Raw genomic sequence first — 14,979 nt, 5'->3', positions numbered from 1 at the left:
TAGATCAAGGTAGTTCAAAATGTTTACAATTCATATGCTTGGAGTCCGATTTAGTGTGTAATTGGGTACTTTTTAAATATTGGGTTTCTTTTTTGAAAACAAAGATGTTTATCCTAAGCATCAATATAAAATGATTGTTTTGAAAATTGGATTTTTTTTCCCAAGAAAAGAGTTCGATTATTAAGAATTAATTAAAGAAAAAATTGTAGAAACTCGATTTTTCAAATAATAACTGGATTCTCAAGTTTCAAGTTGGCAATACCATAAACGCATCATTCGGTTTGTTGAAAGCAAGGTGATAGGAAATTTATGTAAATTGTATGGACTAGGAAAACATCAAGAAACTTTAATTTTCCCCATAGAAATGTGCAAATGCAACAAACAAAAGAAAAACTTCAGGACCACAAAAAAAAAAAAAGGAAAACATCAAGAAACTTTAGAAGCGCCACAAATTATTCTTTTGTCAAATTAAAAATGATTACCAATTTAACAGGCCTTCATTTTTACACAATTCCACACTTAAGACCCTGCTTGATAATCCAATTCAACACTTAAATTTGATAAATTCAGATCTTAACATATTCAGACCGTCTAATAACTAAAAATTGAACATATAAATTCATTAAGTGGCATTGAATTTCCTAAACAAAACGTACTCACAAAATTAAGTGATATAAATTATTCACTTATCACTTAATGCGATATGCACTCAAATGTGATATTCACTTGTCACTTATTAGATTCAATAATTTAATAAATTCAAACTTCATATTTCATATTTTAATTTTCAGATTTCAAGTGAGAAACAGGAAAAGGACGGCAAAATTACTTAATTACCGGTTGGTACGAGAACTGTCTAACCGCTACACGTAGACAATAGGAGAAATCGAATGACATGCTCAGATTTCAAAGTGAAATTAGGACAAGATATCTACTAAAGAGACCATAGGTTAGTTTGGTATGCCAGTATCTACAAAAATATGAGACGTGACATTCTTCAAACGAAAGAGCATGGGCAAGAACTTGCTTATAAACATTATATATGTGGCAAACAACAAATAACGCTCATTTGAAAGAGGTGAAGAAACTGATTGTATCAGTAAGAGCACGGATGAAATCATCCACATCCTCCTTGGTATTGTAGAAGTGAAGGCTAGCTCGTGCACTTGCATTTATCCCCAGATAACGATGGAGGGGCTGAGCACAGTGGTGGCCTGACCTTACAGCTACGCCGTGCTGGGAAAGAGCGTTGCATGTCAAATAACGTCTTGAGTTGGGTTCAACGGTCGATACTTTTAATAGCTTCCTTGAGAGAGAATGACAGAACAAACCAGAAAAAGGAAAGCTTATACCTGTTGGTCAAGAAAGGTAGCAACATCTGTAGGGTGAACATCTTCAACGTTGAAAGAGCAGAGAGCTGCTCTTTTAAATACTCGTGAAGGCTCAGGGCCATAAATCCGAATATTGGGTACTGAACGAAGACTATTGTATAGGTAGTTGGCCAGCTCTACCTGAATTTCATTAACAACATGAAATTGATCCACCATGATTCACATCTATGTATGCAAGTCAGAATCCAAACTTATGAGAAACAGTATTTTCTTCTCATTTCTAGCATGGACCTAACAAATCAGGAAACTTGATTTACCTCATAATCATGTATCCGTTCCATGCCAATTCCGGAGAGATAATCAATTGTTGCTCCTAATCCAATTGCTTCGGCAATGGCAGGTGTACCAGCCTCAAATCTGCTCAAGTTAAATGGCCGATATGTAAAACTCCAAAATTAGTAGGTTTAGCTTAAGGAATACAGAATAATCAGAGGTGAAAACACCAAAATTACCATAAACTAGCCACAAAAAACATGGAGTTTAAAATTTTTATTGGAGGTCAATTGCCAAGCTGAAAAAAAGAATAAGGATAAAGTACAATAAAATAAAGTGAAAGTTAACACAGACTTAATAGAACGCAAACCAAATTTTGTAAACTAGATGTTATGGAAAAAGGAAAAATTCATAATACGTGATCTTATGTAACATTATCCGCAGCCACAAGTGGCAACTCCTGACCTCCTTCATTTTCTTAATTTAAATAGACAATCCCTTTTCTTCTTATGTGTTCAACCAACTACAAAGGAAAAAGTAAATTCAATGAAAAATACTGCAGAAGATTTAAATAAATATACCAGCAAAATGGCAAAGGTTGCAAAAGAATTTTTTGACAAACAAGGAGTAAAATTTCAAAAATGTGAATGCCAAAAGTTACGGTCAACTGCAGTTTTGCTGAATGAACTGACAAAATACAAGACAAACTGGTCCTATAGCACAGGAAGAAATAATTTTGCACACCAATGACTATGGGAGAATGCTTCAATCTGGGCCCTTCAAGGAAACGACAGAACAAAATGAAATGGTCTTTAGGCAGGAAAACAAAAAATCCTCAGTTGTGGTTGTCCGTCATGATTTGATACACCAAAAAAGAAAGCATCTTAACATTTTGCCCCTCAAACTCGAACGTGTTACTATAAAGAAAATATTACACCACTTGCACCTTTTCTTGTCTACTTTCTTTCTCAACCATTGTGCATGGCTTCTGATTGCAGATGGTAAGCCAAGAAGTGGACTTCTAATAGAAGTTACAGAAGACAACCCTGATCAGCTAACCAGTTAGTCGGTTATTCAACAAAATCTACAAGTGACTATATAAGAGGCATCACCATGCTCTAGGAAGAATAGGAGGAGGATGAAAAAAACCCGAAGACTAACATTTTGAGCTGCTTGTTTCCGTTAAAAGACTCCCACTAGAAACAGTGGCTGAATGACTGAACTGAAGAATTGTCATTAAAAAAGAAAATGCATCTCATCACATTACTGTGTGGTTAATCACACAACATGCCAATAACCATCAAGGTTTGCAATCCTTGTCACCATCCAGATGCATAAATATCTTTGTATTTAAATTTAAATGGCACTGTATTCATAGGAGAAATCTTTTTCTTTCTATTACTTTACACCACCAATTCTCACTTCAACATTTTTTTCCCTTCCTTCAGGTAAGAGTTATTTAGTTTTAATTCCACACTTAACCAGCAGTACTAGGCTTTTCATTACCCCAAGAAGAATTGATTATAGGATACAAACTTTTCTTTTCATGAATGGGAAAATTGGACAAACAGTTGAACAAATACCAACCTTGACGGGGGTTCAGCATACGTCGAATGATCCAAAAAGACGTCAGCTATCATTTCACCACCACCTGTGATTCAAAGAAAGTGATATTAGCAATAAGATGATATATGCCGACAAGCCTCAATAGTCTCAATGCCCTGTAGATACTGCTATCTGCAAGGTATACAGAGATATAAGCCAGAATTGCTTACCTAAGAAAGGCGGCATGGCATTCAAGAGCTCACTCTTACCATATAAGAGTCCAATGCCTGTAGGGCCACACATCTGAAGCATGATTATTACCTAATTTCAATAACTGATGTGTAGGAATTGATGTTAAAGCAACAGGGAATGACCTAACCTTGTGAGAAGAAGCCACAAGAAAATCAAGACCAAGTTTCTTCACATCAACCACCATGTGTGGAACACTTTGGCAAGCATCTACAAGCACCTTTGCACCAACATCATGTGCCCAACTGGCTATTTCTTCAATTGGGAGAACAGAAGCTGCAAAAGATATCAAATCATGCCAAGTATTAGCATAACGTGCCTCCAATTATGGAACTCCTATAATTTCTTCACTCTTCGATGAATATTCTACAGTTTTGGCCCCCTCTTTTGAATAGAATAAAATGAAATATCACCTTCATCTTTGCATATGTTGATTTGAGTGGAAATTTCACAATATTTTACTCACCTAGCATATTTGACACATGATGGACGGCAACCAGTTTTGTTTTCTTAGATAGCATTTCCTTCAACTTTCCTACATCAGGAACTTCATCCTCCGTGAGTTCCAAAAATTTGAGATTTGCACCAGTCTTTTGAGCTACAAGTTGCCAGGGGACAATGTTGCTGTGATGTTCAGCAATTGTCAACACAATCTGCAAGAATTAAGCAGCGGGATAAGACATGCAACACTCGATCAATCTGATGAAAAAATGGTATCAAGAATACGCCTCAGCCATTCAGCAAATCAGAAAAAAGACAAAAAGAAGTAACAATGACCATCTAAATGTTACAGCAAATTTCAGGATATTTGAGCGCCAATTTTTACAGGTATTTCTCCAAGGAGAAGTACCTCTATAGGATGTTAAGCTGAAAAATGCATCACTAACACCTTATACAACTTTAGTCCTTCTAGAAGTAAATGGAGTATAGATTCGATTGCTTAAATGACAATTAATCTTGGGCATCAAAAGCTTAACAATTTCACAAAATCCTTGGAGATAAAGAATGACGGAACAAATGTTTTACAATGTGTGATATTAGTTGACATTAATTTTCCAAAGTATCCCCTTCTTTGAAAAACAATGAGTTGACGTAAAAGGCCAAAACACGTGTATGTACATCCCTAAGTATATGTATATTTCCAAATCATGTGTACGAGAACTATACACAAATCACAAAGATTCTGCAAGCACTTAACCAGTCAAAAGGTAGAAAAAAAGATGCCCATGCTTAGGTACACAAAGTTTTACTAAGGGTGACACTTTGTTTGTCTAGCATAATAATGCTAAGTATCAAAGGTAGGAACTTTCAAAACAAATCAGAAACAATATTTGGCAAATTAAAGAGAAATAAAAGATTCCAAGAGGAAACCTCGTCTTCTGGCCTTAAGTTAGTTAGTCCCCAGGAGTACGCCACAAGGTTGATAGCTTCAGTTGCGTTCCGTGTGAAAACAATCTCCCTAGATTCTGAAGCATTGATAAAATTTGCAACCTTCTGTCTGGCTAGTTCAAACTCGTCCGTTGCCCTTGCACTAAATTCAGAACAAACATATAGATCATTTCAATAAAGCCACATATTAGATTTTCTAATAATAACAGCAATATTTCCAACTACTCAACCAACTATCACTATTGTATCAAATAGCAATTCTCAATTCGGGTACTAATCATGACAGCGAGTCCAAGCAGGTACCTCAAGTAATGAATTCCACGGTGGACATTAGAATTGTAAGACTCGTAATAATTCTGTATAGCTTCCAAAACAGCTGTTGGCTTCTGCGAAGTCGCCGCATTGTCCAAATACACAAGTTTTGAGCCATTCACTGCCTACAAAAATCAGGAGACGTTTCACTAAACAAAACAGCAATGTCAAACTCCAAAAAGAAGAATTCTTTTTTAACATTTAACTCATATAATTGCAACCAAATAGCAGATTTAGCAATTACTTAAAATTTCTCAATTTAGTAATACGGATACAGCAAAGCGAAGCAGAAGTACTTAAAAAACATAAAGCGTCACGGTAAAAGTTCTGCAATTGAAGAAGAAGAAGAAGACGGCGAAGGACTGACTACCTGGTGGAGAATAGGGAAGTCCGGTCGGGTGATGTGCCCGAGAGAACCGGGTCCAAGTTTTGCGCCGTCGTTGACCACTGAAGAAGGAGACGAAGCGGAAGCAGGTTCTGCTGCTGAAGCAGAGGATGTGGCGCAGGAACGAAAGTGGAACCCGAAGCGGAGTGAAACGGAGCTCCGACTGACAAGTTTACTAGTAGCATTATTAGGGTTTACGAATCCGAAAGATGGAATTTTGAGGAACGCACTCTCCACAGTCGTCGACGCCATCATCATCTTTCTTCTTGGACCCAAGAAGACCAAGCAAAACCGGCCAGGTCGTATTTAGTGGCCATAGATATATATCTGTGGTATATAAATTTTTTTTTCCTCCTAATGTGATATGCGTGCGCCGCAATGTCCGTACCTTTCCTTAGAAATGGAAAGTGTACGCTCGTGCGGAAATGGAATACATACCGCTTCATGTTGAGAATGTACTCCCTTTGGTCAATTTTCTCAATTATGAAAAACGCGAAATTTGCAGCCTCCTTATTTATTTTTTTCTTGTCGACACAAGAGTATTTCAACTTTATCGGATTAATCTCCTTGCACTTGTGCACCCGTCTCCCAAGTATGCACAAGCATTAAGAGAGGTTGAACCCATGATCTTGGGATCATATAGACTACCTCGAGACCATCGAGTCAGTATTTAGAGAGGTTGAACCCATGACTTTGGGACCAAATAGGCTATCTTGAGCCAACCCAAGGGGCTTGCAGCCTCCTTATTAACTTGCCCAATTTGTGTACCCCTTCCTAGTAGCTTCCTCCAACATATAAGCTTATTGTTGATTCTTTTACGTAGATTACTGAATTGTGTTTAATTCATAGATTGGACCTAGTTTTTATTAAATAGAACTTAAAAAAGTGTTCGTTGAACTTAAAATTTGATTAATTTGTAATGCCCATTGAACCAAATTATTCGTTTAATTGTAATGTTTATTTAACCAAATTCAAATCTAGATTGAGAATAATTCAAAATGTTTTGAAGTTATTCAATCTTGAATTTGTTGAACTAATTTTGAGCAACATTGAGTCAAACTAAATTTTAGCATCCCTCCTTTTGACTCTTCCACCATCCTATGCTGTCTTATTATTATTTTTGGTATTATTATTATTATTATTATTATTATTGTTATTTTGTTTTGGAGGCTCTTTTGAAGTGCTTTAAAAGAATAAGGGCATTATGTGCAATTGAAAGACTTGTGGGCATATTTAGAAAATTTACTAGAAAAGAAGGAGTTAATGCAAATTCATCTAATTCAACCCTAGTAATTAACGTCCATTGCTGACTCTTTTGGGGCACAAGCCCAAAGGTAGCGCTTTTCTACGCTGTTCGATACTTCTGTATATGGCACAAAAAGTTACTTCTGCCGGTGAGATTTTCTCTACGAATTTCATTCTTCGGTCGTTCTTAATATATTAACTGTAACGTGATGTTTGAGGTCTTTTTTTCTTGATTTTTCTTCTTTCATTTTTCTAGTTCACCGGCCTGTGTTGTTTGTGTGCAAATGCAAACTGTCTCTTTTAGATATTTGTTTTCATTTTTGAAGCAAGAAGCTAATCTTGTTAATGCTTTTGGATGTGTGTGAGACTTTCTCTCCTTTCTTTTGTGGGGTGGGCGGTTTTCAGCCATTGCTCTTTTCCCTGCCAGAGCATTTTTGTCGGGATAAAGAGTGTTTGTCACTTCAAATGGCTGCAAGTTTACATTCGATTTATAGGGTTCTGTTCTATCTCCTGAATTTTGAGTTGAATTTGAAGTATTAGAGTTTGTTGACTTGAATATGATGAGTTCAGTGATTTCTGCAGCTGCTATGTTAACTAGTTATCATGCGATACTTAGTGCCGTGTAGATATTGAAGGTATGAGAAAGAACATGAGTTTCTTGTTACGGCAATTGAAATCTTGTCTCAAGTTGCATAATTTCTGTATGGCTAATGGAGGTGAGAAAATGCTTATTTCAAAGGGGAATTTTTCAAATTCGTTTCTCTTTGTGGTAAACAACAATCAACACTCTTTGTCCATGAGAGACCATAATGAAGAGTGTATTCTTTTACGTCTAGGACATCTTCTCTTTTGGTTCCTATCTAGTTGTTTAAGTTATTTGCTTATGTTCATGTTTTCCTCCGCATTTTTCTCTCACTGTGTTTCATATTGCCTGTTAATTTTGAGTCCTTCATCTTGTTGTGAAACATGTGATGCTTTTATATTGCGGTCCTGGCATTTTTCTTAGCTAATTGTGGCAAAATTCCAGGCCAATGGGGTTATGATGCCTCAACTTTTCTGATAATCAGCCATCCAGTTTAGTTCTCACCACTTTACAATTTGAAAAACTCTTGTACATTTCAAGACCCGTTTGTACATTGTGAACAATTATTGCATATTTTTCTAGTGTTTCTTCGCATTACATATGAGCTTTTGTAAATTTGGCCCAAACTTCCCTCTATTTAGAAACCATGAATTGCATGACTTAGATTTTTAAACTGGTACGCAGGTAAGTTGCAGAGTTCTCATTGCATGTGCTCTTCCTTCAGATTCTTTTTAAGCATCTTCCAAATATTTACATTGGAATTTATAGAATCTTGAAACTGGTTGGAACTCAAACTTTTGAATTAATTTTTTTTGCTTTCAGAAGCTGTGGAATTTCTGCTACTCTAATGTCCATTCCTGTTCTTTTGGTTTCTAATCGACTGGAAAGGTCAAAGAAAGCCTAGAATCTGCTTGTTGTATTGATCTAAGTTGGAGGAAAGGCAACATATTCTGAGCTACTTCTGGTTGTTTGAATTAGTGTATATCTCGGCTCATAAGAAAAGGGTTGTGCTTGCCTGTTTTGGCCTGAAGAAAGGTTTCTGATTGTCAAGTTAATGGCATATATCTTATCATTGACTTTCTTTTTAGCATCAGTCTAGTGGAAAGAAATGGCTAACTCGCTAGTACCACAAAAATCTATGGTTGAGTTTCCCAATCTGCAAGGGTCGCATTCAGTAATAAGCCAAAAAGACATCATCTCTGGCACAAACCATTGTTTTCCAATCAGAAATATTAGCTATTCGGTCAAGTGTACTTGCAAGACTCGATCACATCTGCAGTGGGTCAAATTTATTGGTTCAAGAAGAAGTGCTTCTGATATTATATGTAGAAGCCAGCTGCTAGGGGTTTGTGTAGATAGGGTTGCTAGTAGCGACCAAAGTAATGAGAAAATGGACAATCATGAGATGAGTTCCTCAAAGAAGTATCTCAAATCTTTGAAGGTTTCTTTTGATGGACCTCTTATAGAGAATGATGAGAAATCTAACAATGAAATCCTTCAAAACCTTTGTAGCTATGGGAGATTGCTTGATGCATCAAAATTAGTTGAACTGATGGCGCGTCGGAACCAAATTCCGCATTTCTCTTCCTGTATAAACTTGATCAGGGGTCTTGTCAATCTTGATCGCCTAGATAAAGCTGTCAAGGTCCTGGAACTCATGGTGATGTCAGGTGGGATTCCAGATATTATTACATATAACATGTTAATTGGTGGTATGTGTAGGAAGGGACAATTAAAATCTGCTCTTGATGTCTTGGCAGACATGAGCATGAGTGGTTGCTGTCCAGATGTTATTACTTACAATACATTAGTACGTGCCATGTTTGATTGTGGTAGGTTTGATCAGGCCATTCAGTTTTGGAAGGAACAACTCAGAAGGGGATGTCCTCCTTATCTCATTACTTATACGGTCCTTATTGAGCAAGTCTGCAAGTACTGTGGGGTTGTAAGAGCAATAGAAGTAATGGAAGATTTAGCTGTCGAGGGATGTTACCCGGACCTTGTTACCTACAATTCTATGATAAGTTTTACTTGTAAACAAGGAAACTTTGGTGATGCAGCTTTAGTGATTTATAATCTTTTATCACGTGGAATGGAGCCCAATGCTGTAACATACAATACTCTTCTCCATTCTCTTTGCTCCAATGGGCGTTGGGTTGAAGTTGATGAAATCCTCATGCTCATGAATGATACATCACACCCTCCTACTTTAATCACTTACAATATCCTGATTAATGGTTTGTGCAAGCATGGGCTTCTCGATCGTGCTATAGACATTTTGGATCAGATGGTTTCCAAGGACTGTTCTCCAGATATAATCACATATAACACCCTTATACGTGCTCTTTTCAGAGAGGAAATGTTAGATGAAGCTATCCAAGTTTTATATTGCTTAGTCCAAACCACAACTTCTCCTAGTTTGATTACTTTCAATATCATGATTGATGGGTTGGCAAAGAAAGGTTTGATGGAAAAAGCCATGGAACTGTATGGTCATATGATAGAGCAGGGAATTGTTCCTGATGACATTACATATCGATGTCTGATTTGGGGTTTCTGTAGGGCAGATCTACTTGAAGAGGCTGTGGAACTATTAAAGGTTATGGGAAATATCAAACACAGGATCAGAGATAATTGTTACAGATTTATTATACACAGACTATGTAAGAAAAAGAAAGTTGACACAGCTATACAAGTTCTTGAAATGATGATGTCAAATAAACGCAAGCATCATGCTACTCTTTATTCCAGCATTATTGAAGGAGTAGCTGCCACTGGTCTAATTGAAGAAGCTGAAATGTTGAGGCAGAAATTGCGGGAAAGGAAGGTCCTCAGGGTATAGAACTCTGATTCGCTAAAGCAGGCATATGCCTGATGTGGTTCATCACTGGCATGTTGTGTCTCAGAGTCACACTATTCACATCAAGTTGTCGAGGAATTTACTCCAAAAGGGTTTTGTTATTCTTACAAACAATTAACGGTGAGCATCTGATCCTTGATATGCCTTATATGCTGTTTACTATAAACTGTTGTTGCTTTTAATTGAGTTCGTGAGTATTTTCAAAATTTTCAATGCAAATGAAATCTGCGATTTTGTTTGGTACAATCAGGAGATACTGTCCCAACAACTCTTCGCATTTTCCTGTAACATTGTTTTTGTATTTATTTAGCCTGCTTCTGGTTTCCTAAATTTGATTTTTCATTCTTTCATTTGTTATTCTTCACTTTGTTGCTCCTGTTATTCCTCTCTGAATACTTAAGCTGCAAGATGTTGAATTTTAATGACTTGAAAATCCTTCCCCTGCTTATGCTTTTTATGGTTTTTATGCTAGGGAGCTTTATGAAGGACCATAAGGCCTTCAAAATGCAATACGTGGATACAACATGAGATGAGGGTTAAAGATTTTCCATCTTTTGGTTGCGCTTCTTGTAGAACTGATTTCCGTAAGGGCCTTGGGAATCAAAATTTTGCTGATCTTGCCATGCTTAAACTTTTTAGGATTAGAGCTGTGTACATTTCCTTTATGGATTGTAATTCTCTGTATCTAACATATATTGCCTTTAATCTTCTGTTCAATGCAAGTCTTTTTACTGAATTCCTGAACATAGTGCTCGCGTGGATGTTGGTTTAACCATTTCTATAAATGAGACATTTAAGTTTTGTTGATCAAGCCAATGTTGCATGCATGTCAACCACAGGCTGCTTGGAATCTCGTTGTTTTAGTACCCGCTCATTTAACATAATCCTTGAGAGTTGATCTAGAAACCAAATTCACTCCAAAGCTTTGGAGAAAGCTATTTAATGATAGAACTTCAACATGGGACAGGAGTTTGAAGGATGGCATCATGGTGAAAATCCTTGGCGGAATATATGTTACTCCAAGACTAGATAGTTTAATAACTAAGAGCTTTACAATGTAAAGTACCAACGGTTTCTTTGCCTAGCTAACACATCACGGAACTGTATGACTGGCGAGCATTGCTATGATTGCCTAATTGAATTCGCATTGTGAGCTAACTAAGCCCATGGCCAAAGCAAGATGTTAGTGTGGTTAGGAGTTAGGGAATAAGCTGTTACTAAAATGCCACCTCATTGCCTAAAGCTGATCCAAAATTTCAGCTAGGATAATTGTAGTTAAGAAATTTGACCCAGCAATATTTAGAGTTTCTTACAATTTTGGCTTCAGAATCAATGATCAGCTTACGTGTACCCGCTACACAGATAGGAGAGATACGGCTCCGTTTGGATTAACTGTTTTTGGAGGGTGTTTTTGAAAAATTTTACTATAGCAGTGGATATGAAAAACTTTTACTATAAATATTTTTTAAAATATTTAATATATTGTATGAATGAGATGTTTTTTGAGTTATTTTCATTTGTATAACTTGTTTTTGGTGTTTTGATTTAATGATTTGACTGGCCAGATTCCTTGACTAGAAAGTTTCCTTGGTTTATTCTATGTCAACATGTTTTTTGCAGTGTCATTTTTGCCTTGTTTTGTAAAGTGGATGCAGCAAATGACGACTTTTTCCTCAAACAAAGATCGAGCACAGAAGATCACTCAGTTCGATTGGATCATGCTAATTTTTGCGCTTAACTGGTACAGAAAATTGGAAACAAACATTGAACCAAATGGAATTTAAAAAAAAAAAAAAAAAAAAAACAAAGTGAAAGAACCAGATGGTTGATTGCACAAGCATTGATTGGATCTTTGAGAGCACTGCAGATAAGGGTGCTTCTGCCTTCTGGTGCAATCACATTGTGCAACGCTACAACGCAAATATGATCGGCAGCCAGGATAAACATGTTTTCACGGACTCTATATGTTCAGGGGTTGCCTCAAACGCGAAGATAAAATAAGTTGGCCTGAGCTGCATTTTCGTGTGAAACTGACTGTAATCTTCTATCACTTTTCTTAAGCGCCATCTACGAAATGTAACACAGGAAGATTTCCTTCAGCGTGTGCCTAGCAACAATGGTGTTGTCAGTTCCGTCATGGAAAAGTAATTGGACAGATATCTCGCACTTAAAAATGGTGTTAACAATTATTGCCTCGTGGCAGAGAGGAAGCATACAAGAAACTAGAGGTTCTAGCTTAACGCAATACAAGAATTTTATGGACGCATTCCAAAGACGAAATCCAGCGACCAACAGATCACACCAATCTACTTCTTTGCGAGAGACGGATCTTTAAATTCATCAAGCTTAGGAAAGATTCTGTTCAAACGTTTAAACGCTTCTTTTGTGATGGCGTTCTTTTTCAGAAGAGAGTTTGCTGTCTCCATAGCCACAGCTTGCCACCCTGCAAAGCCAATTCCTTCAATTAGTAGAATGTATGTGGTTTCATTTGGGCGGCAGCCCTTTTGATTCATTTGCTCTAGCACTTCAATTGCATCATCTATCCTGTGAGCTTTGCAAAATCCAAGAAGCACAATATTGTAAGTAATTACTGTTGGTGGGAAGCCACTGCTTTCCATATCTGTTAACAAGCTGATAGCTTCATCCACCATTCCATCTCTGCAGAAACATGATATAAGTGAATTGAATGTAATTTCATCAGGGTCAGTTCCCTTGTCGATCATCTCAGAAAGCAATCTCAAGGCCTTAGCTCTATCTCCTATGTTCCATAATGCACTCAATAGGGTGTTGTAAGTGCTCACGTCGGGAGGACAACCCATTTGTGGAAGATCTCCAAATAGTTCCAAGGCCTGATTAGCATTCCCATTCTTACACATAGCAGATAGTATAGTGTTGTAGTTCACTATATCAGGTAAGCAACCATTGCAAATCATATAATCCATGAAATCAAGTGCCAAATCTATCCTTCCTTCTCTGCAGAATGCAGAAATCAACGGATCATAAGTGTACGTGTCAGGATTTAGACCCTTGTCTTTCATGACCCTCAGCAAGTTAAGTGACTCGTCCAATTTTCCATCTCTGCACAGGCAACTAATCAGGATGCTGTAGGTAACCACATTGGGTTCGCAATCTCTTGAAAACATCTCGGCCACCAGCTTCTCCCCATCCTTCCATTTCCCTTGATTCAATAATGCCCTCAACAAAACGTTGTATGAGATTACATCTGGTTTGCAGCCCTTTGCTGGCAAGCTCCTTACAAAATGAAATGCTTGATCAATCAGTCCTCCTCTACACATTCCCCTGATGATCGCATTATAAGTATACATGTCAGGTTGAAGTCCTTTGCACAGCATCTCATCCAAAAGCTTCATCGCTTCATGAATGCCGCCTTCAAGGGCAGTTGCTTCTATTAGTATTGTGTATGTGACCACCGTAGGCTTACAATTATCTTGTAGTAACTGATCAAAAACTTTAAGAGCTAGTCCTAGCTTCCCTCTATTGCACAGGCTCCCTATCATTATATTGTAAGTAACCACATCAGCTGAAAAGCCCCTAACCCTCATCCTATTTAACACTTCATTTGCTGAATTAGTCTTGTTCACTTTACAAAAGCCACTAATGACAGCATTATATACAAAAACATCTGGTTCACCATACTGCTCCAGAATATGCATGACCCTTACTGCTTTTTCCGCATTCTTCAAACTAAAAAGTCCTTTAATGAGCTTCGTACAAAGAATAACATCTGGTTTCAGACCCCTATTCACCATGCATTCAAGAAAATACAGAGCTTCGTTGTATTTGCCTGCTTTGCAGGATCTGCTGAGCAGTTTTAAAAAGTTGGGCTCAGTAGAATCATGAGGCTGCAATTGTGTTGATCTAGCTTCTGTAGAAACCATAACTTTTTGTGGACTTCTAGACTTCCTCTCATTAGGTATGTGGCCTCTGCACCTCGCCACAAATATGTTGTGACAATTTGAAGTGAGTTTTGCTTGTGTAACATAGGGAAATAACTGAGGGAGCAATTCGGAAGAAAAAGTTGTGGCCATCGGGTTATTGAGATTTGTCATGTCCTACTGCTGATAAACCGTCATCTAGAGATGCATAGACATGCCGAGAACTGAAAAGGTACCTGTATTTTCTGTAAAGCTGAACGAAGGCTTCAGAACACGGAAGTTGACAGGTGGTCTTGTGGAGTTCTGTTGTCCGTTCCCAGTTTTGGATTTCCAGTGGATATCGTACTGGCCATCTCAACTATTTTAGATAAGGCGATAGACGGTTCGCCAATGTGGTAATGGGTCGGGTCACAAGAACCTTTTAGACATTTGAGGTTCTCTATTTTAAAATTAAAATAAGAAAACGGATTTTCGACCACATTATTGGAGTCCGTTTTGCACTATGACATGCATCACTCCATCGTACTTAGCAGAGCAGATGGTTCTTGCCGTGATTCATTTGGATTAACATTTTTGGCAGAGCTTATGGACGTGGCACTGTATTGAAAATCATTTACATCACAAAAAGAAAGGGGAAAAAAGAGGTTAGCGAATGTGTTAAAGCTCACTTTTATATTTTGGTTCCTCTATTTTTTTTTTTTGGAAGAGACATTCCCTCTTGTTGATGAAGTGCAACATTATAAGCAGATGGTTTAACCACAGCCCATACAAACGCAGACAGATTTGAGGCAGAAAAAATAAACTTGACGAAGGTATGCCAAGGGTTGGCAAGGCCAAAATACTGGCGGACCATTTCGTAACAGCGGATGGATTAAGTTCCAATGATACATGACAATCAAGGGAAATGTACT

At 37.4% G+C, this 14,979-nt stretch overlaps 3 protein-coding genes across 4 annotated transcripts; 1 reads left to right on the top strand and 2 right to left on the bottom strand.

Moving 5' to 3' along the window:
• Nucleotides 1-904: 904 nt before the first annotated feature.
• Nucleotides 905-5,803, bottom strand: LOC113730597 (cysteine desulfurase 1, chloroplastic). The gene is made up of 10 exons (XM_027255380.2): nucleotides 5,470-5,803; nucleotides 5,091-5,224; nucleotides 4,770-4,929; nucleotides 3,865-4,051; nucleotides 3,529-3,674; nucleotides 3,380-3,452; nucleotides 3,192-3,255; nucleotides 1,649-1,748; nucleotides 1,353-1,511; nucleotides 905-1,236 (listed from the first exon to the last, which is right to left on the bottom strand). Exons 1-10 carry the CDS (start codon nucleotides 5,740-5,742, stop codon nucleotides 1,066-1,068), a joined length of 1,467 nt encoding a protein of 488 aa, XP_027111181.1. The 5' UTR covers nucleotides 5,743-5,803; the 3' UTR covers nucleotides 905-1,065.
• A 941-nt stretch (nucleotides 5,804-6,744) lies between these two features.
• Nucleotides 6,745-10,908, top strand: LOC113730596 (uncharacterized). The gene is made up of 3 exons (XM_027255378.2): nucleotides 6,745-6,878; nucleotides 8,135-10,292; nucleotides 10,645-10,908. The coding sequence occupies exon 2, from the start codon at nucleotides 8,421-8,423 to the stop codon at nucleotides 10,152-10,154; it is 1,734 nt and encodes a 577-aa protein (XP_027111179.1). The 5' UTR covers nucleotides 6,745-6,878; nucleotides 8,135-8,420; the 3' UTR covers nucleotides 10,155-10,292; nucleotides 10,645-10,908.
• A 1,425-nt stretch (nucleotides 10,909-12,333) lies between these two features.
• On the bottom strand, nucleotides 12,334-14,452 carry LOC113730594 (uncharacterized). Of its 2 annotated transcripts, XM_027255377.2 has the most exons (2): nucleotides 12,764-14,452; nucleotides 12,334-12,615 (listed from the first exon to the last, which is right to left on the bottom strand). In XM_027255377.2, the coding sequence occupies exons 1-2, from the start codon at nucleotides 14,240-14,242 to the stop codon at nucleotides 12,574-12,576; spliced, it is 1,521 nt and encodes a 506-aa protein (XP_027111178.1). In that variant the 5' UTR covers nucleotides 14,243-14,452; the 3' UTR covers nucleotides 12,334-12,573. The 2 variants fall into 2 exon arrangements, with proteins under 2 accessions (XP_027111178.1, XP_027111177.1); XM_027255376.2 differs by having other exon boundaries at nucleotides 12,334-14,451.
• Nucleotides 14,453-14,979: the final 527 nt, after the last annotated feature.

The sequence above is a fragment of the Coffea arabica genome, chromosome 2e (assembly GCF_036785885.1).
Source record: "Coffea arabica cultivar ET-39 chromosome 2e, Coffea Arabica ET-39 HiFi, whole genome shotgun sequence".
NCBI classification, from domain to species: Eukaryota; Viridiplantae; Streptophyta; class Magnoliopsida; order Gentianales; family Rubiaceae; genus Coffea; species Coffea arabica.
The sequence above is the reverse complement of the archived record's forward strand: the minus strand, read 5'-3'. Positions and strand labels throughout refer to the sequence as shown.

What these genes read in the sequence shown, in the direction of transcription:
- LOC113730596 (XM_027255378.2), top strand. Translation starts at nt 8,421, where the DNA reads ATGGCTAACTCGCTAGTACCACAAAAATCTATGGTTGAGTTTCCCAAT.
- LOC113730597 (XM_027255380.2), bottom strand. Translation starts at nt 5,742, where the DNA reads ATGATGATGGCGTCGACGACTGTGGAGAGTGCGTTCCTCAAAATTCCA. An exon ending in CGTGGAATTCATTACTTGAG is followed by an intron (nt 4,930 to 5,090) that starts GTACCTGCTTGG and finishes TTCTGAATTTAG; the next exon opens with TGCAAGGGCAACGGACGAGT. An exon ending in TCATGTGTCAAATATGCTAG is followed by an intron (nt 3,675 to 3,864) that starts GTGAGTAAAATA and finishes TATCTTTTGCAG; the next exon opens with CTTCTGTTCTCCCAATTGAA.
- LOC113730594 (XM_027255376.2), bottom strand. Translation starts at nt 14,242, where the DNA reads ATGACAAATCTCAATAACCCGATGGCCACAACTTTTTCTTCCGAATTG.